The 23,786-nt window shown below is 37.6% G+C and overlaps 1 protein-coding gene across 3 annotated transcripts in view; it reads left to right on the top strand.

Annotated features, from left to right (window-relative positions):
* Nucleotides 1-23,786, top strand: part of LOC117231538 (protein rhomboid) — a 496,275-nt gene that overhangs the window by 375,087 nt on the left and 97,402 nt on the right. For all 3 annotated transcript variants that reach the window (XM_033490074.1, XM_033490073.1, XM_033490075.1), the window contains one exon: nucleotides 11,924-12,041. In XM_033490074.1, coding sequence (XP_033345965.1) covers nucleotides 11,924-12,041 — 118 coding nt within the window. The remainder of the gene's footprint in view (nucleotides 1-11,923; nucleotides 12,042-23,786) is intronic.

The raw sequence follows: 23,786 nt of genomic DNA, 5'->3' as shown, positions 1-23,786 counted from the left end.
ATCCAATCGGAGACGGTGTCTACTGCCCTCACTTTCTTAACCAAAATTGTCATCAACTAATCCGATAGTCCCGTGTCCTTAGACACACCCATCCCTAGCTTTCCTCGTCAGTAAAATTCATTTATTCCGTATCCTTAGAATAGTCAACATATCTTTACCGGTCTCTACCCTTCTAACAGTCGCGTACTTAACGTATCAGTGTAACTAAGTCTTACATAACGTGATTGGAGTGAATTGTGATTTATGTTAATTCAGTGTGTATTCCGTTGTGATTGCTGGATCCATAATAAAGTTTAATTAAAACAAAATTAATAGTTGTGTTACGACTCAGCTATTTTATTTCGTCATCCAACCCTTAAGTTTACGTGACACTGTCGTAGAGGAAAACTCTTGTTGGGTGTTGGTCGCCTACCACCGGTCGCTTACGGGTGAAAATCCCGGGAAACATGGGAAACCCACGTTTGTCCACTTTTTACCTGATGGAGCAATAACTATAAGGAACATTTTGACTCGAAGGTGTTTTATACCACTTAATCGAAATGCTTATACCACTTAATCGGTCAAATCGAAATGCTTAGTTTTACGACAGTTCCTTAGGATTATTACGATCCAACTAATTATATCGACGTAGCGAGTGGCCGCCTCGACCGAGGGATAGTTTCCAGGTTACTCAAAGAGTCACCGGACGAAACAAACCGTAAATCTCAGCCTTGAGTCGCTTGTAACAAGCGATGGATGCGATGTTGAATGATCGAAGGAAAAGACGAACAAAATTGATGAATTTCTTCGTCATTGGTGCATAATAATTTATGTAAGAATGTTATATTATAAATTAACAGGAAAAAACAGTATGATAAACACAATATCGTTGCACTCTCACAAAATCGAATAAAACATCGCGTTTCACGAATTCGTTTCTCACTAATTCTACGTCACAACAACACAACGAACTTCATTCAACTCTGACAGCATTCACCATGCTCATTTTTCCCTTAACAAACCTTGGTAACGCTCACGACACTCCTTGACAACATTAACATATCCTGACGACGTTTATAAACAATCACCCCTCACGCCACGTCCTTCCCTGACCCTTCACACCATCCCACATTTATTAAGTGATAATGTTTATCAATTGAAGAGCAAGTTACAGATTGAAGATTTCACATGGTCTTGCAGAATAGTTTAGCAATTAATAGACGACACGAGATGTAGATTTTCCGCTCTTCCACAAGTTTTTCATTTCTCGTCGAATGGGATACAAAAATTAAGAACTTGAAGCTCGTAATTTTGAAGATTTTGCTGATAATTTGGATTCGATTGTACTAACTTCGAACATGAGCGTATTAGATGGAGAAATAAAAATTTCACATGAAATTGTAATGCCATTAACGTCCAGTAAATTGAATTACCAAAAATCATGTAGCTTCTTTAATCGTTGCGAACCGTCGCAACTTTCACATAGAACCTGTTCCCAAACATTTTATATACGGTAAAAATATCCGTCCTTTTATTTTTGTAAATATAAACGTATCGAGAAGCTTCTACTGTCGCGATTTCAATATCTACCGGAGGTTATCATAAGATCACGGTTCTATTTATTTCATTTTGAAACAAAGTTCGCAAATGAAACGTCATTGCAGCGATGAAAAAGATAATATTTCAGTTGTGTTCTTGTACATTTCCTGTGTGCGAACCATATTTTTCTTGCTTAAAACGTGTTTTTAGTTCGAGCAAGAAAAACGTTTTCCATCCTTCGCTACCAACTAATGCACGTGTGTATTCTGCTTCGAATCGGGTTTCCATATTGATCCTTTCAAATACGATCCTCTTCGTCGTGGACCATGCTACGCGTCGCGACACAAAATTCTACATTTTGGAATCTTTCAACACGATAAGACAGATAATCTTCCTCCAAGTCCTTCGATCGGACCGTCACAAAGCAAAATGCTTATCGTTTGATTGTGTTTTACGAAATATCGAGTTGCTCGTAATCGCAGATTTTATGTTTCGATATACTTGCGTAGCTTCTTTCAATTATGGTTCTTGTATACTACTTTTGTATCTGACTCTAACCTACATCACCATTCGAAATGTTGAAATATTAATTGCAAAGCGCTTGCGACCGATGCTTATCTTATACAATTTCATCGATCGTCTCTGCTCTTTGTTTCGCCAAGTTAACACTTTGACTGCCACGTGGAAATCATATTTCTCGCTGAGGACGCCACGGGAGTATTTTTATTATTCAAAGCATATGATGGCAAAATAATAATAAACCGATGATGTGAGACAACGTTCTCCCTCAATGGACGATTTTAAGTGTCGATTTTCATACAACTTTTACAAATGTAAGAAGTTGAAGCGCTCCGGTCACCAATGACCACCGTTTTTTTTTATTTATTTAATTCTTTACATTCACAATTTGTCCAGTTTGGACATTTGGTAGAATTTTTTAACTGTTTGATGATTATCATGTGGGTGACCACCCCCAGCGGAATACCATCTTCGTGTTTGTTAGGTTGTGTCCTTTGTGAGGTCTGTTTCCTTTTCAGTCTTTTATCCATGTTTGAGGTGTTGATCGTTTCCACAGTTAGCTCGTTTGGGTGTGTTCCTATTCTTTCTTTATATTTTCCTACGTATCTGACCAATAACCACCGTGACAGTCAAAGCGTTAACCTGTTTACCGAATAAGCGGCTCGATTAAACCTCGATGCTCCTCACCGTAAAAAGCGTATGAAAAGATGCGCGTAAAATTCCAGGCGCCGCTTCTATGTTGCACGGCGATACGTCTGAAGTTTATTTGGTAGTCTCGATTTACCATTTTTATTCTTTCTCCCCGCAGAAGTACGAAAACGACAGAACGATTCTGTCGGAGACGATTCTGTTCGCTCGTAAAACGTTCAAAAATCGATACGTTTAAGAAATCGTCTGAACGATCGACGTTTTCGTTGATCCGCTTTATGCACTCTCCACGCCTGTACGTATGCGGCCTTAGCTAAAACGGTATTGGTCGGCTTACATATTCTATTCCACCGATACGAAATCTGCACGCGAGCTAGACGATCATCGAGAGATTCGATTTCCCGATCGCTTTGATCGCGGACGAGTAAAATCGGGTTTAAGGGCTACTGATCTGCTTGGATTCTTATACGAACGTACATCTGCAAGGGGATAAGAACGAAGGCGACTCTTACGGAAGTATTATTCCCTTTTTATGTTCGCATCTGTCTGTGCACTTGCGTGCACGTAACGACGAAGCTGTAAGAACACGTGACTCGCGATAAATCCAGCTTTTTCGTTGTACCGTTTAGCTTTATGTAAACGTTACTCTGGATCAGCTATTTACGTGTACCAGCGAAGATACAAGTTGGAGAAATTAATATCCGTTTTAGAGTGTCCTTTCCTTTTAACTCGCAAATCCTTTAAGAGTTGCCTTCTTATTTTGCTTAATGCTGTTCTTGTAGATATCGTTGGAAGCTATGGTAAATAAATATTTACTGTCGACAGATAGATAGTATTCGATAAATGAGGTTACAGTATCGTCTCGACTGTCTGTTTGCGATAAATATAAGATGGTAATAAATGTAAGATATTGAAATGTTAGATTCTCGTGCACGGGGAACGTCGTTTCTGTAAACTTGATTCCTGTAAAATTGATTTCGAGACACTCGATTTGCTTCCACGAAGAGTGAATTGTCAACCGTACGAAATAAGAAGAATATGCGTAGAAATTACATCCATCGAATATATCGTGTTTCGAATTTTATTTCCATCTTCAAATCGCGCGTCGCGTGCACCAGCCCGATCAATTTTTACCTTACGTTTCTAATCTGCTGCGTACAATTGGTACAGAAAGGAACCGACGAAATTACAATAAGCTCGTCGAAAGGAACGTACGGGGACGATAATCGAAATATGCTTCGCAGACGTAGTGAACCATAAAGTCTGCGCTCGAGATCAATTTAATATTTCGCGAAATACAGTCAAGCTCCGAATAACTTTAAATAACGTAACTAACTCCGAACGCAATTATCGACAAATATTGGTTTGGTAACTAAGTGATTGCGAATTTTGTCAATACCATCTAATGATAAATTCCGCAATCACTTAGTTGCCAATCCAATATCACGTATACTTTTTGACGAATCCACCGAAACGCGTGTACGGTATTTCGATGATACTCGTTCCTTTCATTTATCCCGTTGTTTCCTACGAACACATGGGATCTGCTGTATCAGAAACCTGCGAAACACCGTCGCCGATGTAATAAACTCGTTTGTATGAATCAAGAATTCTTTTTTATTTTTTATTTTTAATGATGTTTATTTAATCCAAGATACAGTTTTAAATACATTTTGGTATTCACAATAAACGGTGAATTTTTGTAATGATGTGTTAGGCAAAGGTACCGATACGCGGCGCTACGACGTACTATATTATGTGTCGGCGCTTTACATTTTTTTTGTTTAGTACAATTTTTGGGTTTAAGCCGCTGGGGAGCGGAGCTTTTATGTGAATTTGTTTTTTTTTTTTTTTTATGAACCAAGAATCGCCGGTTCCAGGTGATTCGATTAATTCGTGGGCGGACGTGGTCGCGAAAAGAAAATAGAAAAACGCGTACGAGGCAAAAGTAAAGAATCGAATTATCACGGGAAACCTTTCGAAACCATCTCCGAAAGCCTCCGCTTGCGCGAACTTCAGGAACAGCGAAACTTGGCGATCACGGGATCGTGACAGCAGCAACACTCTCTCCGAGTAATTAAAGGCGATACAGGTTGACATAGTAGTTAAGGTCGTTACTGTCCTTACTTAGCTGTACCGCTGCTGGGACAATTTCTTACTTTCCGGTTGGTTGTCGCGCGAACAACGGATCTCCGCGTTTTACGGAAAACTCGAGTAACTAATTTGATTACGAGACTCATCCTTTTAACCTCACCGTGTTTCTAACTTTCTACACGATGCAGAGGAATTCGTAGTTGTAAGAGAGTCGATGAAAGCGCAGGTATTTTGACATGTCGCGTGAATTGTTGGTGAAATCGACGTATCTACGATGGATCCATGTAACGACGTTTCGTATGCTGATAAGAGGCAAGGAAATACTTTTTATCTACGAGGGAAGTTTTAGTACATGGTGTTCGTACGCTTATCGATGATTCAAAAGCGCGCAGGCGTGCGGAGCACGCGTAATGTACAAAGATATACAAGATGTTGAAGGCGTTAATTACCGTATCCATGGGACGAAACGAACTGCTATTTAGATTCCGTTCTCTTCATTGTGTCTAGAAGGATATAAATTTGCATGAACGCGTAAAGGATATAGTAGTCGAAGAAGAAGCGTCACGGGGTATATGATGGAAGATGCATTCGTACAATATCGTGGTCGTACAAAGAATCGATAAAAGCGAAGATATTTGGAGACGTAGTATATATGGTTCGCGAAATTTAAATATTTAGATAACTTTGTTGCGTTAGGTATCTATTTTGTCAATGATTGGCGAACTGCCGTCTCGGTGTATACTTCGATTTATCTTCTAAAGAAACTTATCTTCCAAAGAATCGTCTGGACAAATGGTAAATCGTCGAAAAGCATGCATCGACGAGTTCTCGTTCTCGCGGCGATTTTCCGCGTGCTCGATCAATTAGCCTGACTATTCGGCCATTGTGACGGTTAATAACGAAGGCTCGATATACCTAGCCGATGCAATTAATCAGTATCCTTGAAGCAGGTATTTCTCTCTCTCTCTCTCTCTCTCTCTCGGCTCGTTCTCCTCAGACTGTCTCATCTTGTAGCAGAGACCGTTGCAGAGAAGCGTGGCGGACGTCAAGCACGCCACCTGTGCTGTCGCGAACGGAGGAAGCGAGAGAAACAGAGTAGACGACCCCTTTCTCGTTTCCTTGAACCCAGGTATATCAGTCACATCGCTAATTGGAAATCGCTCGTGCGATCTACGGTGTCTCGAGGCGCGCTAGCAATTAGATGTGAGCCTACGGACCTGGCAGCCGCGCTCACAGACCCACTCTGCATTCGAGATCACCCGCTTTTTTCTCCCTTTCTTTCTTTCTTTCCTTCTTGCTTTCTTTCTTTCTTTCTTTTCTTTCAGACCGACCATATCTCGCGTATCTGACCGTCTCCGTTTTCGCTGATTCCTCACCGAGCTGCTTGCTTTGCTTTCCTATTTCACGGCTACTTGCAACTCCCACTGAGAAGGACAACCCAACCCACCAGGACTAACAATTTCGTAGCTCCTCTTATTTCTGTTCTCGCCTTTCATAGCGTCTGTAGAAATTTAGAAACGTTCGCGACGACTTCTGCGACCGTTTCTTAATTCCAATTGGTAGAAAAGTGTTTTGCACGGATGCGCAGAGAAATGTTGCGAAAACCCTCTGATCAAGAACGGAGAGGATGTATAGCGAGTTGTTATCAGGATCGCGTTTGGTATTTTATTGGTGGAAATTGAACAAACGTGTTGTTGAAATTATAGGTAACAAATGAAAACAATATCTATCTATAGTGCAACTCGCTTTTTACAGATTAAAATTTACAATCTCGTTTGGTGACACTTTGTCTGGAAACGTAGCAAAAAGCGATCGCAAGATTAATTCCGAATATGGTTGCGAAAACTTCTATTTTTATTTCGAATGATTAGAAAAAAGCGAAGAATGTAATATTTTCATTCACTTATCAATGATCGGAATTTTATGATTTACCAAGGTCCCATAAATTTAACGCGTTTCTTCGGGATAACCGGCGGCAATCGTGGCTCGCGACGTATTTCATAGAAGAAAACGCTGGCAATTTTACGAAAGGATTTGCGACAACGAGAAAAAGATATTTGTTCTCCTGTTACGCGAGTAACTACACAACCCGGTAACTGACCGCACACTGCGGTTTGCAGCTACTACAACAAATAAAACGGTGTCACGATTCGCGTACTCCATGAACACTTAGGTGTTCATAAAACACTAACTCCCATCTCGCCCACACAGTTTTGTTTCCCTCTGTAAAATAGTTACTCGCTGTTATACGGTTTCGTTATTACCGTATACCTTTCTAATTGTTTTGTAATTTAAAGTCCATAAATGTTTCCATAAATTGCTACAATTTCTCTGTTTTGCGCACCCATTCTGTAACGTCTTAAATAACACTGTTTTATGAATCGCTTTAATCCACCAGTGTCAGTATTTTATAATTATCGTGGAAAAATCTAAAATACCGGGAAACGACTTTTTGAAAAAGAGTTGTGCTTTACGTGAAAAACGAAAATTACACTGCGCCATGTCCTGCATTTTGCAAACACGTTGTTCGCCGCTCGATCATGTTTTAATATTTAATCTAAGCAGCGTTGCAGCTGCTAACATTTTTAAAACAGACCGATCGTCGTTGTAAATGATAAAATTCAGCTTATGATTTCAACTGAATCGTTAATAACCGGATTGCGTATTCCACGCGAATTTACATCGCGCAAATAGAAGCACAACGATAGAAATTTGTTTCACTCGTTAAACGTATCGTAGCTAGACAGCGGAGTTTTATGCAAATTCGTCTTTCTATGAATTTAATTAAATTAAATAGAATCTAGATAGAAATTGTCGTTATTCCTATACTCGGAGGTTAGATCAGAATAGTTATTATTTTATCGAATGGATAAATCTATCACACCGTTCCGAGCCAAAAAAAGACCTTTATTGCACGCGCTTACAAAATACTAGGTATAAAAACAAAAAGGCATCTTAAGCCTATCGATTAAATCTATCGATTGTAACTAGGATCATCCTCCAGTTACCATTTCTTATAACTAACGCATCTGCATATGGATGGCGAGCACGAACTCACGTTGTCATTTTCAACAGAAATTTACTTACTTACTTTGAATATTCTGTGTATTTTTGCGTATTATGTCTACTTTGTACATTTTTGCAATTCTAAATCTCCTATAATCTCAATCCTAACGAACATACTACATTTTTAATAATCTGTATCTTACGTACGCGTACTCTGCGCATTCTTGTACCTTTAAATTTTCCGATAGTCCACGAATAATCTATCATAGTAATGGATACAGTCGTAAATAATCGATAAGAGAAACGTATTATACTTCCTGTAACTCGAAGTCGCGTCTCTTTAAAAGATAAACAAAGCAACCGTACCGCGATAGCGTGCTTGAAAAATAATATTTCCCGGTTCTTGTCGGCCCCTCTTCATCCTGTAATTTGCTTCTCCCATTAGTATCACATTTTGACCCATTTCCATGATCTTTTTTGTCGCAGGCTACCCCGCCAGAACTTTTTCCATCGCTTTCTTGATCTCTGTATTATTCCGTAATTAGTCGTGGTTCTCATTTCTTTAATATCTCTGTCCTCCAACCTTTCCTCGCTACCAACTGTTTTATTCGTTCTGCTCTACTTTTTCTCCTTGCCACGTTTCTTTCATCTTTCCCGTTAATTCTTACCTCTCTACCTATTTTTTCCCCCTCCTTCTTCTTTCTTTCCTCTTTTTTTTCTCTCTCATTCCTCTAACACGCTCCATATAGCCTAGCTTCTCTCTAATTGCTCTTTTCTCGTCCACCCTCGTACGAGCGTCCTCTACCCTCGCTTCGTCTCGCAGTCGATGGAAACACGAAGGAGATAGTTCATCTATGATACCATAAACGGTGTTATGGCTAGCGCGTTGAATTACGGGCCAATATTTCTTCGTAATTATTCCATGGAACGGAAGATCGCTATCGGGAACACCGGAGCATCTACGCGACCATAGCTGCTCACGCTTCGGCACGTTTCTAAAAGAAACTTGTGTCTCGTTTGGTCCATTTGTTGTTCTATCGTTCGTTAGAACATTATTCGTTGGAATACTATAGGAGATTGTAAGATAGGTACGGGGAAAAATATGGAATTTCTATCGTCTCAGTGATGGTATTTGGAATTTGTATCGTTCTTATAGTAGAATCGAAACGTCGTATTGTTTTAATAATATTACTCCTTTTTTCATAATAATAATATTAATATTCAAAGTTTCTACGATTGTCGTGAGTGAATTAAAAAATGTTTAACCTTAGAATTTAGATTTTGTATTAGTCTCCAACGATAGAGTAATCGGAATTTTTGTCATTATAATAATAAGAATTCGGATCTTTTGTTCTAGCGAGTAGAATTTAGATTTCGCGCTATTTTTTATCTGATAATATTATAGAATATTAGGAATTTCTACCATAACGTACGTATTGATCTAAGATGTAATTTAGATGATTTTAGATTTAATGTAACGAAGATTTGGAGTATAATTTGACAATTTTGTAAACAACCATACGGTCAAACTACGTGGAATCGTAAATGATAGGGTTGTAGATTCGTAGAAATGAAATATCCGCGTGATTTAAAAAATATCGCGGAGAACATTAAGAAAAACGCAAAATGAAATATCAAATTTTTCCACTTCAGCATGGCCGATACTATTTTATCGGATTCAGGAAAATACGTTTGATAAATGTCTTTCAATAATCTCAAAAAACAAATGTTACTATATTTCTTCGGTGCCCAATAGATATAAGATTTCCCCTTTTTCGATGTTCAATCAAGCTAATTGCGAGGAAATCCACGAGAAATATTGGTTCACGGCGCACAGTCGGGAAATATGAAGAACGTTTATGAAATACCACTTGATCGACGATTTAATTCACAGTGACACAGACTTACAGTTGAACGATCGCCTCAGAATAACGAATGAATAGGAAATGTTTGCATTCGTCTTCTCTGGTAGAACGATAGGAAATAAATAGCGGTATTCGTATCTTTCTACCTTCGAATTTTCATTCGACGATCGATCAAGTTATTAATTACGCGTTTATCAGTAACCGTACGACGTTACTCGTTCCGTGCTTAACCCTGTTCTTCACGTTTTCGATATTTTATTGGATATTTTATCTCTTCAAATACCTCCCTTTTTTTTTTTTTTTTTTTTTAGAATATTTTATTCATAAAACCGCGTGGAATACACGAACGTAAAATCATACCGAATATCAAAGGACAGTTATTTCGTTGTTACGAGTATACGAGCAATGCTAAGTAAATAAATAATTTAAAAAATATTTTGTAATAATTATTTTGTCGCGTGAATTCGTTAAAAAGTCCAGAGATTCTCGAAATATATTCGAATTATTTTAGAATCAATTTAGAATCAATTTAGAATTAATTTAGAATCTCGTGGCTCGCGTTTCTGATTTTGCTTTGTCAAAGTAAATTCATTGCGAGATATTCGAATACGTTGAATTTCATTAAAAACTATTCAATCGAGGTGAAAGAATGAAAAGGGAAGAAGGAAATTGGATGGAGGCTGAAAGGGTATCGAGAACACAGGGTCTTTGATTAAAATCCTATGCGTCAATGCAACAGTGTGCAATTAGTTAATCGTAATTATTATTAATAATCGTGGAAATTCTCTCACAATGTCAAGGGTGTATGACTTGGAACAACTGTCGGATATCGACTGGTCGAGATAATGAGAAATCCTAGACGGCACAAGTCAGCCGTAATTGCGCGAAAGTGTTTCTCCTTTTCTTCGTGGCGAAGTTGAAATCGGTAAAATTAATTTCTCGTTATTTCGCTACCCCTGGCGACGATTAACGAGCGTTCGTAACTATTTCTTCGCGTGAAAATTCCTCCAGACCGACGATTAGTTCGCAGAATATCCCCGGGCCATTGACAGATTAATTCTCAAATACTTGGGTGAAAAAAAAAAAAAAAAACTCTTAATGATCTCGATAATTTTCATAATTCTGCCTCGATAAATCCGTTGTTTCGTTAGTGCCGGCTAAGAACTTGGTGGTGTGAGTCGCGAGCTGTGAATTCTCCAAGCTTTTCTTTATGTTATTTGTTACAAGCTCGCGTTCCTTTTGTATCGTTTCTCGTACGCGAGTCGATTGCACACGTTTACGATGCTTTCGTATTCTTACGAATACGAGTAGAAAAAGGCAGCTTAAATAGACGCTTGTTCCACTCATTGAATATTGCAATTTTTATTTTGGATATAACAATATTTTCTATATTTTTTACATTATTAGTTCAATATCGTTGAATTCTCGATAAAAGCGTACAAAAGCCACAGTTTATTTATAAGTATCTTATAACCTCTTTTAACGAGGATTTTATGCTTTTCATTGAAATTTCCGAATCTCTAATTGCAATGTTCCATGCAGCGTCTATTGTATTTCATTCGTCAATATTTTTTTACGTAACGTTCATTGTTTATGGACATTGGTTATGGACATTTATTGTAATGTTTTAACGTTTATTTTATACATCGCAGGTTTTTAAATACGATTGAAAATACCGCATTCAAGCTGATATTGGTTGACGAGTTTATCGTTGGTCAATACATTTTTCGCGTTGGAATATCATCCGTGGCAAATGTACCGATTCATCGAGCCTATATTACCAATACGCGCGATATAGTATTTTCGAAATATGATTTGTTTATCATTCATATTACAGAATGAAAAATGCGAGCAACTTTTGCTTCTGGTTTTTCCATACATCTATGTATTTTACCGTTACAATGGATTGCAAATCAGTTAAAAAATTCTCTACGGATAATATAACAAACCAGAAATGCCTCGAACAATACCTTCAACTTGAACAATAAAATTTACAAATAATATTTCGAGCCAATAAAATACAGCATCGAGAGCAAAAATGGAGTATCTGAGCTACGTATTTTTCTTCCTTAATTTATTCCACTAAGCAAAATTCCAACGATTCGTTCGTCTCGAAGCAAGCACAGCTAACTAAACTGTGATCCGCGGAAGCAACGTTTCGATCGTTAAACGTGGAAAAATTAACGCGCCAATGTGTCGAAGAGAAAACGAGAAACAGAAATGTCACCAACGACAAAGAATAGAATCGGTGAAAGAAAATTTCTTAATTGCAGGATGGTCCGCATGATCGGCGATGAATTCCTTACGGAAGAAAGGGACCGGAAATACTACGCCGACCATTACAGGTGTTGTCCGCCGCCTCTTTTCATCATTCTCATCACCCTTGTGGAGGTTAGTATAGAACAAACTATTCTCTGTAATTTAACCCATCCGACAATTTAATATCGTCGTTATATTCCGCTGTACTTGCGTTTCGCGGTGATTAGCGCCGTCGTCGTTTAAAATGGAATAGAATGATTAAAAAAAAAAAAAAAAAGAAGGATAAGTTTGCATCGTTGCTGTTAAAACTGAACCTACGAAATTAGTCAAAATGAACGATATGAAATTTTTTACGTCTTCGTCGAATTACTAAAAATATGCAAACGGTCCTAGTTACGCGAAGATTTACCTTTATCGGAACAGGAACGTAAGTACATCTGTTCGTTTATTTCCTTCGTATCGCTTTAACTCTAATCGATTACGTGTAACGTATTTAACACATTGCTTACGGGTTACGGGATATCTCGTTTTTAGCGAGCAGGATGTTGTGGCCGGGTCACGAGATATCTCGGTTTTATGTCTTTTTCGACCGAATCGATGACTTAAGCAACGAGAGACAAACGTTTTTGTTATGTTACCAAGGTAATGAAGCCTTGCGCATTCTTGTGACAAATGATCAGCAAAACAACCGAACGTTGACGTTCCAAGCAATAAAAACAATCAGTCGGTGTAGCCAGTACATCGATAGATCTCTGCGTCGATCAAAAATGGCTCTGGGAGCGCGTTTTGCGCGCAGAGCGCCGTACGCAATTTATAAGCGTAAAATATTAACACTTTGACTAAAATCGTTGTGTTTTAACACAGTGCATCGTTAAATGCAAGATTTGTTCTGATTTTTTTTTTTATTGATGTTCTAATAAAAATGTTTAATCGTTCGATGGGGCACTTTTTATTTCAAAGTATCTTCTATTTATCGGTTATATTCAAAATGCCCTAACTGTCAACTTTCGTTCAATTTTGACAATTGTAAGAAGCTCAAGCGCTCCGGTCACCAATGACCCACCGTGTCGTCACAGGAGAAACCGTGACCGGTCATATATCACCAACGTGGCAGTCAAAGTGTTAAGATTCGTATCTACGTAAGATACATATCGAAACTCTGACATTGTTAGTTCAAGTATACGTTTCCAAATCTATTTATCGAGAAAAAAAAGAAAAAAGAAAAAAAGAAAAAAAAAGAGAGAATGGAGATCCGTATTCGAAGAATTTGCGTCTCTCTACCGGACACAACCATAATGCTATGAGATTTGAAATTCGCGGACTTTGATCACGCCGCGTGATCCGTTGACTAATGAATTTTTAGTGAAAATTACACAGTGGAAGGATGCGCGGTGACAAGCGCGACCGGAACGAGGCCACTGGAACTGCTCGTGCCGCTGTTATTTATTAAAAATGCCTTTGATACGCGCGTCTCTTTTTCTCTATCGCGTTCGCTATCATCATACTCCCCTTCCTGGTTCATCTCGCCGGTTCGAACACCGGTGTCGTTACTTTTATATCGTTGCGCGATTAATATCGCGACGACGATGGCTGTTCGTCTTTTTTTTCACGCGACTGTGAAAGAGTGTGCCGCACCTTTTTGCTTTTCACGCTGTCGCTCTAACCGCGTTATTAAATTTCACCCCTTGCGAATTTGTTTTCGCTCGCGTCCGAACGATGAGAAAGAGGTGGGGGGAGGGGGATGAAAGGGGCTGGGTGTGTAAAGCAAGGTCGTTAATTTTGGTTTACATTATGCGGCCAGATTCAGAGCGACCGCGAGAACCGGCCAACTTTACCGGGCAACCTGTAAAATACCGTAAAAGTTCGTATAAAATGGCAACAACGAACGTTATGCCGCGCCATGTTCTGTGACTTCATTCGAAATTGCTGCAACGATATACACTGTCGTTTCGAAACGCGATATTCGATCACGATTAATCGATCAGAACTTTATACATATTCATGCAAAAGTTCCGATGCAAATATACACGCGGATAAAATGTAACAACTTGTTACACCTATTATACTCGAAAGAATCGTAATTAATTTCAATTGCAATAATCACGCGCTGGCGTCGATAGTTTTCTCGTCTAGATTCTATCGAGAAGATCGAAGGTAATTTCTATACTCGCTTCAACGTTTTCCAATTTCATCGGTATGATCGCGACAGTCGTGTCTCGTTACGGTGCCAATGAAATTTCAAAATGTTTCGCATAACGCGTACGATATGACACGTACAAGTTTTCTATCACAACTATTCAAATGCTTTCGTGACTGGGCCTGTTCATGGGCAAAAGGCCAATTGATTTCGTTATATCAAATTGACGAAGATTATCGTTTTTGATATCGAACGTATTAAAGAGTCGTTTATAGTCTGTCGGTTCAAACGAGATAATCATTTTATATTATAAATATTTTTTATGCGTAAGCTATTATGTGCCGTTATTTCGTGTAATGTGCCGGCTTGGTTATTGCCGCGGAACTACGTTGCAGCCCGATAACTACGTTATTTACATTGCACGATATTAAACATCCTCGTAAATGATACGAGTTTCTTTATTTTCGATCGAGTAAAAATCCGGAATAGGCTAACCAGTGAAATTCCATTTAAACGTTGTTCCTTTGACAAATGTTTGGAAATTCCCTCGATTTCCAATACGAACAGACGATAAAGAATATACAAAGGCAAGCATCGCGGTACGTGCCAGTGCATTAATAAGTAGAAAAATTGATTTATCTGGTACTTATTTGTTGAAAATGCTCGGCCCGGAGTTTGCTTAACCGAAATAAACGATTCCATAATTTCATACGTTTGCGAATATGTATCGGCCAGAAAGTTCTATTTCTTCTCGCTGTTTCGACTTCTCGTTTTAATTAGTCAGAGCTGTGCGTGTGTGTTTATGCTTTAATTCAATTTGTTCCGTGTTCTTTACCATAGATATCGTTTAAACGCCTGATATAATCATCGCCAAATTATCATTGCAAATATTTAGAATTTATTTAAGCTTTTCGATAGAAATACATTTTCGAGAGGCAAAGTAATTTTTCGGATTATGTCAAGTAGTTTTTTATGCTCGTATTTTGCTACGTATTTTTCTACGTGTTTTTACGTATGGCGTATACAACTAAGAGAATCATACTTCTCAAAGTTGAAATTACCCTAAGCCTAAATACTTGAATCATTCACCTGTACGTGTCCTGACTTCAGTCTACCTATCTGCGATTCGATATTTATATTTCCTGAATTGTTATCGAAATAAGTCTTCTAAAATCTAGTCATCGAAAATATAAAAAGAAAAAAAAACAGGAAAAAGAAGAAAAAAAAGGAGGAAGAGACTATCTCTTAAGTCGGTAGCGGCTTCCTATTATTCATGGGTTAGCCTTATTTGAAATGCCACAGTGACCGCGATAGACAAAGGGGGAGGGGATCGATTTCCTTGATTATTTTTCTTATTTTCGTGAAAATGATTAGCCGATATAATTAGCCTTTACAAGGGTATCTCGTTTGTATGATAATACGCGAACGTGTAATCACGTTCTTTTGACGCGTGGGCGTGATGCGTGATCGATCGACTTTTTACGCGAGCAATTCGCACGCGAAGAATTTCACTTGGATGTATCGCAAAAATAAATAATAAATGACCGGCCACGTCCCTTTCTCCGTTCGCGTCCACCAATTTTAGATAAATGCTCTTGATACAGGTATTTCAATGAATTTTTAACGAGAGTATTTTGCAACGATTTACATCGGTAGGAGCATCACCGTTTAATTGGAAACGAAATAATCGACATCGGTAATTTCAATTCGCCAGCGGTAATCGCATAACGTTTCGAATATTTCGCTTAAAAATTCTTAACTCGCTGAATTATTTACTGGTGTACCTCTGCGTACATTTGTAACGTTCTCCATATTAAGGTTTCGTTTCTTAAAAAAAAAAAAAAAAAAAAAAAGAAAAAAAAGAGAGAGAGAGAGAAAAAAGAGAAGAAAATCCATCGTCAAAGGGGAAAAAATCTGCACCTGTAATGAGAAGAACAGACGAAAAACTGGGAAAGTTTCTATTTTCGATATTCGATATTCAGTCTGTATCGGAGGTTCCGCGCTGTTTTCAGAAACGTTCGGTTCTTCGAGTAAATATATCGAATTATCTGTTGATCGTTCGTTTCACCAAAAACTTCAAAGTATTTTACGGCAGGCGGATATTTGTCGAATTAATATTTGGACGATTCGAAGAAGCGCTCGCGAAATTACTTTTCATATTTGTCGGAAAACACGTGATCAAACATTGAAATAGTTTTCCTAACCGCATTCAAATTGTATAAATCGGGTACAACATTTGAGATTTTTGCAAATTTTCCCAGCTTCCTCGATGCTTTATATCTTTCATCACAGCGTATTACGAATGGCACGAATGTTGTTTCTGTCGCCTATAAAAAGCGAGAAAAGGAAAAAAGCTAGTGTGCAAGTGAATGTAGAAACATTGGAATTATTTCCTTTTGCAGACAAAATCCTCGGTTTCAAAGAGGTTTCGCTGTAAAAATGTGCTGAAGTTTGTTGGTCCATCGTATCGTAAAAATTGTTAAGAAGTTAAATTGACAGAATTTCTTAAATACGGGACGAAACACGGGTCTCAGGTGCGGTGTGGATATACAGCAATCCTTTCTCATCGAACCACCTCGTTAATTAAATCTTCAAGTATACCCCACGGCGTGAACTCGCAACTCCAGAAGCAACATGTGCGTCTACAGAACCTGGATCAGGTCCCTAATGCTTTATAATTAAAATATTACGACTAATTGAAAAAAAATCGACTTTAGTTTTAAACGCGATTACGTTTAATCTACAAAGTTTCTACTTAAGTATCATATAAATGTTTCTTTTTTTATCTTTTTTTTTATTTTTTTTTTTAATGTTTTATGTGTATTTGATTTTGTTCTTCCGATTATTGGAAACCATTGTCGGAGAAGTACAGAGAATCGATAAATTAAATCGCAGTACTCTACTCGCTTCATTGATATTTAGCAACAAAAATGGATTACCGTGGATTTCGTCAGATTTGCCGATCAACCTGCTGATTAAATTTCAATGTACCTGTCACCGTTAAATACGATTATTCGTTAATGAATTATTTGTACACCTTTCCTGTTACAATTTCCAAAATTATTCACCCGACAATTTGCACGACATTTGTCCTATGAATCGGGAAAATATTTAAATACCAAAAAAAAAAAAAAGAAGAGGAAAAATGTTAAAATGTTTTATCAAGTAAAATTCCTATTGAAAAGCTTTCTAATTTGATTTTTAATTTTAAGTTCTTTCGGCATTATACAATTTTTTCCAATTATTTTAAATTTACTGCCAGAATTAGAATACGATTTTTCGCGTGTATCATTCTCAATTACGGTTCCATTAGCGTTCAATATCAAAACACGGTAAGAGAACGGTACCACGTAACTATCAAATTACTTGGAAAATTCACGATGAAACGTAAAATACATTTTGAAACAATCTATCTTCTAAAATGAACGAACAAATATTCTAAAAGAGGCAGCTCGTCCATAGTTGCAAAAGGATTAAACGCTTATCGTATCATTAGCATCGCGCGTATAGATTAAAAATAAATATTCCTTTCCTTCTCCTTCTTTTTTCTTTTTTTTTAATAAAAACGTAACAAGGTTTTTATCTCCACAACGTCAGTGCAGCGACTTTACTTTACTTTATTCGATATTTATTATTTGAAAATATTAATCGCGGCATTACTGTAAGAACTTGTTAGAGTTGCATCACACACGTCCTACCTATACACATACCTACACGCAATACCTATAGAGGAGCTATAATTTTAAACGGGATTCTGGTTAATACCCATTAGCGATTGGATTAATACATGATTCATGCACGCCAGACATTGTCAAATTCGCCCCGGATCTAATTACAATTTATCGCGTTCCGCTTCTCTCTTTACCTTCGCTTTCCTATCGGAAATATCTCCACCTTTATTTGTCCATATATCATTTACAGCTTTGTGACGTATTCTTTCGTCTCACGTCCTCTACACGCGTCTCCTCTCTAATCCATCCGCATCCATCCCCGTTTTCATGTATTTTTCTTTCGCTAGTTCCGAGCACGTTCGTCAAAATTTGCAAAATAATTAATAAAAAAAAAATCTGTTACACAGAAGAAAATTCAATAACTCTGGACATTCGCAAAGTAACAAGATAAAAGCGCTAAATATTTAAAGAAACAGGTAAATATCTACATTGCCGACTACTAAATATTAAGGCACCTATCCGTACTTACTAACAAATTGCTCTTATTTACTAGTTATTTTATCGCAAACCTGTTACGCGTTGCCTCGCAACGTAAAATACCAAATGCAGTAAAATTTACTAGAATTTTTGCCATAAATGTAACCGATGGATGTCCCGATACTTGTGATCAAAATAGCGGTATATCGCGTTTACTAATAGACAACGCTCACGTGGCCCTGGTATTATCGTTTTGAGCATAACGTTGTCATCGAGTTCCTCTCTATCGTTGCACAAAAAAGTAGACAAAAGAAAGAATTTGTGTCTTTCCTTTCCTATTATACTGTATGTCGCCGCTTTAATTGCACCGTTTCTGCTTTCGTTACTTTGCATTTCTCTCTTTTTTCTCCCTCCTTCACTCGCTCTTTCTCTCTCTCTGTCTCTCTCCCTCACTCTCTTTCTCTTTGTGTCTCGCGGTTTCATTTTCTCATTCACCTATTTCTGTTTGCTTTTTTCCCCTGTGTTTCGCCGACGTGCCTGTTTTCTCGTTACTCCTATTTCTCGTTCTAATAACTCCCTTCTAATAGTACCCTTCTGCGTTCGTCTGTCTTCCTCGTATCCCGACGTTCCCATTCGCGCGTCCATCCTCGACTCTCTGTCGCATTTGTTATTGCGCGAGCGTTTGCGTCCGTGTTTGCGCCACGTATTAATAACGCGGATATTCACTGCTGATATTTTACGCGTGTGCTCACCGGCTCATCGATCACGAATGAGAGAGGAGAGGGTATACTAGTCGGTTATGGTCGTAATAATAATCGTAATTTGGAAATTTTCGCGTGTCTAATGTATTCTCGCGGTTTGTTCTATTTTTTTTTCTTTTTTTCTTTTTTAAGGGGAGAATTGGACGTTCGTAATTACATCGCAGATTTTTACGAAGCCAGCTAAACCCTTTGCTTTACCATTTGTTCTGTTATCGCGTTAAAGATTTTTATTTATCTTCGAAAAATGTCGTGGCCGATATAAAAATTATTCAGATATTATACACGACTCGAGTCTAACGGTCTTCGATTTTATGAACTCTAACGAAGCGTGCGATTGAAACGACATTACAGATACATTTGCAGCAATTGTGTAAAACGATGAGAATATGTCGTTGAAGAGATAGTGAAGTTTATGGAAGAAAAATTAAAGATGCAGGAGTATGAGAACTATGTATTGTCGTGAATATTTCGTTTGAAGAATTGAAATCCATCGAACGTAAATCGAAGAGGTATTTTTGGAGCAAATATTAGAGTATTCTCTCATTTTTCTGGTAAAGAGACAAACATTTTATTACGGGCCTCTCAATTAATTATCCGAATTGGCATTCGTGAAAGCTCGGTAATGTTATCGTTCGATCCCTTGAAATTTTGCCAAAGTGTATTAATTTTACAGTTCTCTGAACAGAGTACAGAGTTCACGTTGCGCACAGAATCGTTTTTGTCCTAAATGAAATATTTCTTTTGCTATCGTTTCTTTCTCCTAACGTACAGATGCTTTTGCGACGTCAGTGTACATCGTTTTGAAACAAAGTTACATTGCCAGATTAGAGGAAATTAACATTGTATTTGGCAAGAATTCGAGAAATAAAGTTTCGACACTAGGATTATCAGGAAACCAGTAAAAGAGGCTGGTATCGCATATTTCGTCTTTCCAATTGCTAAAAGCACGCAAATATTTTTACTTGTCATTTTTACAACGCTTACTTTTATTTCTTATCTGTTATCGGATAGAAACACGATTACATACGCTCGACTATTCTCGAGATATTGAATATTTGCCGGCGGAAAGTCAAGAACCTCGGCTCTAAATCCCGATGAAAATTATTTCGTTTCACTAGTAGTCTAAGGTAAATCTGTTCAATTGATCGTGCAATTTTCGCACACCAATCGCCATTATCGTTGATAGGAAAGTAAATTCTAGCAAGATGGCCTGATTCCGTGAGAGGTCCGAATTCCTTCGTTCTTTCGGCCATATCGAAGCGTGTAATTTTTTTCTAGTTAAGGCCGCCGCGCGGAAAATTAGAAATTTAATGACCTGTTATTAACGTTGATGCGATCAGTGCGTCGTCGAGTATCGTGACTTACAAGTTGTAAGTTATGGATTCGACGCCCGATTCGTGACGATCCCAATCCTAATGACTCGAATACAATTAGAGATAATACGTTGACATTGCGTGTATTCGTACAGCTTCGCATTAACCGACGGAAATGCATAGAAAATTACATTTTCGTTTACAACGCGGGTCGTATAACGACCCTCGAGTATACTCTACAGGCTGTCGCAAAATACACGAAGGATATTTGGACCTGGACAGAAGCCAAACTCACCGACTGACTCTATCTTTTGTCGATCTTTTTCTACTTCGTCGCATAAGTTGGACGTTGACCGTGTTCCGTTCTTCAAAAGCGAATTATTTATTTACGCGAGTTAATTATCCGTTGCAACCAGACGGCATAAATAATTGGAGATTCCAAGCTAAATTCTACAAAACGATATTCGCAACTTCATTGTTTTTTCTCCCCCCTTGTTCTTTTTCGATTTACAGAGTCACTCAATGCGGTTTCCGAATGCCTCGTTTCTAGACAGTTGTGACACCCTGTAGAATGTTGACTGTGTCCGTAAACAGACCAAGGGAAGAGAAAAAGGAGCAAAGAGACAGAACAGAGAAATATTAGATGGATATCTACAATATCGTTTAAGTTTTACGCATCGCATAAGAACTTTACACCTGTTTGCAAGACACGCCGTTTACCAGCTCGTTAAATTCTTTTGTACTCTATTCTAAATAAAATACCGATACTTCCCGTTGTTAAAGTTAAAATCACTGGTTTTAACAGGCTCTCTGTTGGCAACCGACGTCGATTATGTCGATGTCCTTGCATTAAACAGTTTTAAAAGCGATTTAAGCTCGCGCGCCAAGCGTAATTGCGAGCAGAGCTTGCCCGAACGGAGAATTAAACTTTTAAATTTTCACTCGAGAAAATACACTGTTGTGTTTTCCGACTAAATTTACGATAATTACAATTAACTTCCATTAATTTGTTTAGCGCAAAAATTCGACGAAATCGATACGCCAGTCCCTGAGATACAGAGGATATTGGTTTGATGATATGAAAAACAGGGTTCATTGAAATACGCTTACCTTGAACAGTTCAGGTTCTTCTTTCCGTAGAAGAAGATTATGTTGTCGAACATATACGTATTTACGCTTGTTGCGTATCTATTATTCGTCTAACTTTCGTTATAGAGCAGAATAGGATTATTCGATTCAGCGAAGCTTTGATATCTTAGAATTCAAGCTCCGACTTTACACGGAATAATCAAACTCACGTACATTCTCTTAACACGTAAACTACCGAAATTTCGAAAGTTTTCGTCAAAGATTTCTATAATCTGCTGTCACATTCTAAAAACTGTGAATATAGTTACTAATTTCGGAGTAACTTCGATGCTACATGCACAGGCACGCGCAAATTATTTGACGTATAATAGCTTCTCAATCGTGTGTACTTATCCGTATACGACTCTGCAACAAAATTTTTCACGAAACATCGACGTACGCGAAACAATCGAAACGACTGGGTATCGATCGACGTAGACAGATCGGTGGAAGAAAAATTTGAAAAATATCGTATTCAGGAAGTGAAAAAGTTCGAAGGAAATTCAAAGGTAAGGAAAGAAAAGGCAAGATGACTCTGATGTATAAAATGATAGGAATAAAATACGAGGAACGAAGGAAGAAGACGAATACAAATTTGTGAAAGAGAAAAGTACGGGAAAACATACATCGGAAGTAAAAACTGATTCTATATTTAACAATAACGGTGCTCACTCCTATTGTACGCAATCGTACAAAGCAGAGATCTATCCCTCTCTTTTATACCAAACGCCCTTTGAAACAAAACAACAGTAAGAATTTTTCAAACAAAAATAAGAATGACGATTTTTTAAATGGAACAACAATTGGAAAAAAAAATTGCGTTTGGTCGGAATCGCGAGGAAAATAGTAAATACTTCTTGTCACAGCTTTCTTGTCTGGGCCTCTAATGAAAATTTAAACGACGCGTTCTGTCCATTTGTTGAAAATTTCATCGAAATCGGTTGCTGTTTCTATGAGCTACAGACGGTTAAAATTAACGAAAGTCGTCATTTTGTTTACGACTCTCGGCCTGAAATCTAAATAGAAAAATTGTCCATTTTTCCAAATCTCTTTCTTTTTCACGCCGGCTAACACGAATTAATTCTTTCAACTTCTCAAAAATACTCGGGTCGTTTAATTGTCCTATTTTAAAAACGTTAGTCTGTTTTAACGAGCATGTGTTGATATGTGTATGATCTGTTATGTATGTGCGATATGAGCGTATGTGTTGCGGGATGAATTATGCGAGTAACTGTAGTTACGTACTCACGGACTCGTCCTCTTACGAGTTTCTATGAATTTTAAATACCTATCTTGTTTTATATTTAGACTATGACTAAACACTGTGAATGTTTTATAAACACAAATGAAGAAATAAAACTTAAGCAAAGATTTGTTTCACTCGCTAAATATTATAACGAATGGCATACTTTCCATATTGTATACGTATTTCTTTATTATGCGTATTCTATGTACCTTCGCACTTTGAAATGTCTCATAGATGCATAATAATCAGTATCTTTCGACAGAGTCTCGAGAAATCGATAATTTTTTAGGAGAAATCCATAAAGAAATTTGATGAGAATCAAACTTTTGATGATATACGTGAAATCGGTTTTATACGAAAAAAAAATGAAAATTATGATTCATCGTGTCTTCCTTCTGTATTCTTCGGTTAATAAAATCTCGTTCGTCGATAAATCCGATATTCAAAGTTGCTTTCATAGAAAGTGAAATAAATAAGAATAATTTCTAGTAATGTCAGATTTAGAAAATTCAATGACTTTTCCTTTGCCCTGATACTTCTTCTATCTTGCTTATTTCGTTCGTTCGTAAAGCCTCGTAAGGTTTTCCACATTCCAGGCTGAACCAGAGCTCTAACTACTTCCTGGCCAAACTAACCTCGTTACATAGAAACGATATTAGAGAAACGAGCGTCACTCCATCGTTGCAATCTACCATTTGAAATACTGTTTGACCAGTGAACGAAGTATATTTAATTGGAAAATTAAGTTCGCTTGTAGCACTTCTCGGTCGTCTTGCGCAAAACAAAGAAACCAGATTTCTCGAATCCAGATGGGACACGGAAAAGGCTTGATTAAACATTTTCAATTTACAAAAATCGCCATCCCGTTAGAGACTGCACAAGAAACAAGAAGAAAACTGAACGTCATTTCTATATTTCATGAAATTAAAAGAAGTTACTGGCAGATGAATGATAATGATCGAAAATTAGGTTTTATTATTTTTTCACCTCTGTGGCTGTATGAACAGAGACATTCGATTTTTAATTTTAGCGATATTGGAAATATATAATTTAAATCGCGTAATTTCGCACTCGGCCTTCTCTTCTCTCCGTATTTTTATTTTTACAGGAACGTTATCTTTGCGCAGACTGTGATACAGACGAA

This window comes from Bombus vosnesenskii, unplaced genomic scaffold (genome assembly GCF_011952255.1).
Source record: "Bombus vosnesenskii isolate JDL3184/JDL3185 unplaced genomic scaffold, Bvos_JDL3184-5_v1.1 scf7180000013272, whole genome shotgun sequence".
NCBI classification, from domain to species: Eukaryota; Metazoa; Arthropoda; class Insecta; order Hymenoptera; family Apidae; genus Bombus; species Bombus vosnesenskii.
The sequence above is the reverse complement of the archived record's forward strand: the minus strand, read 5'-3'. Positions and strand labels throughout refer to the sequence as shown.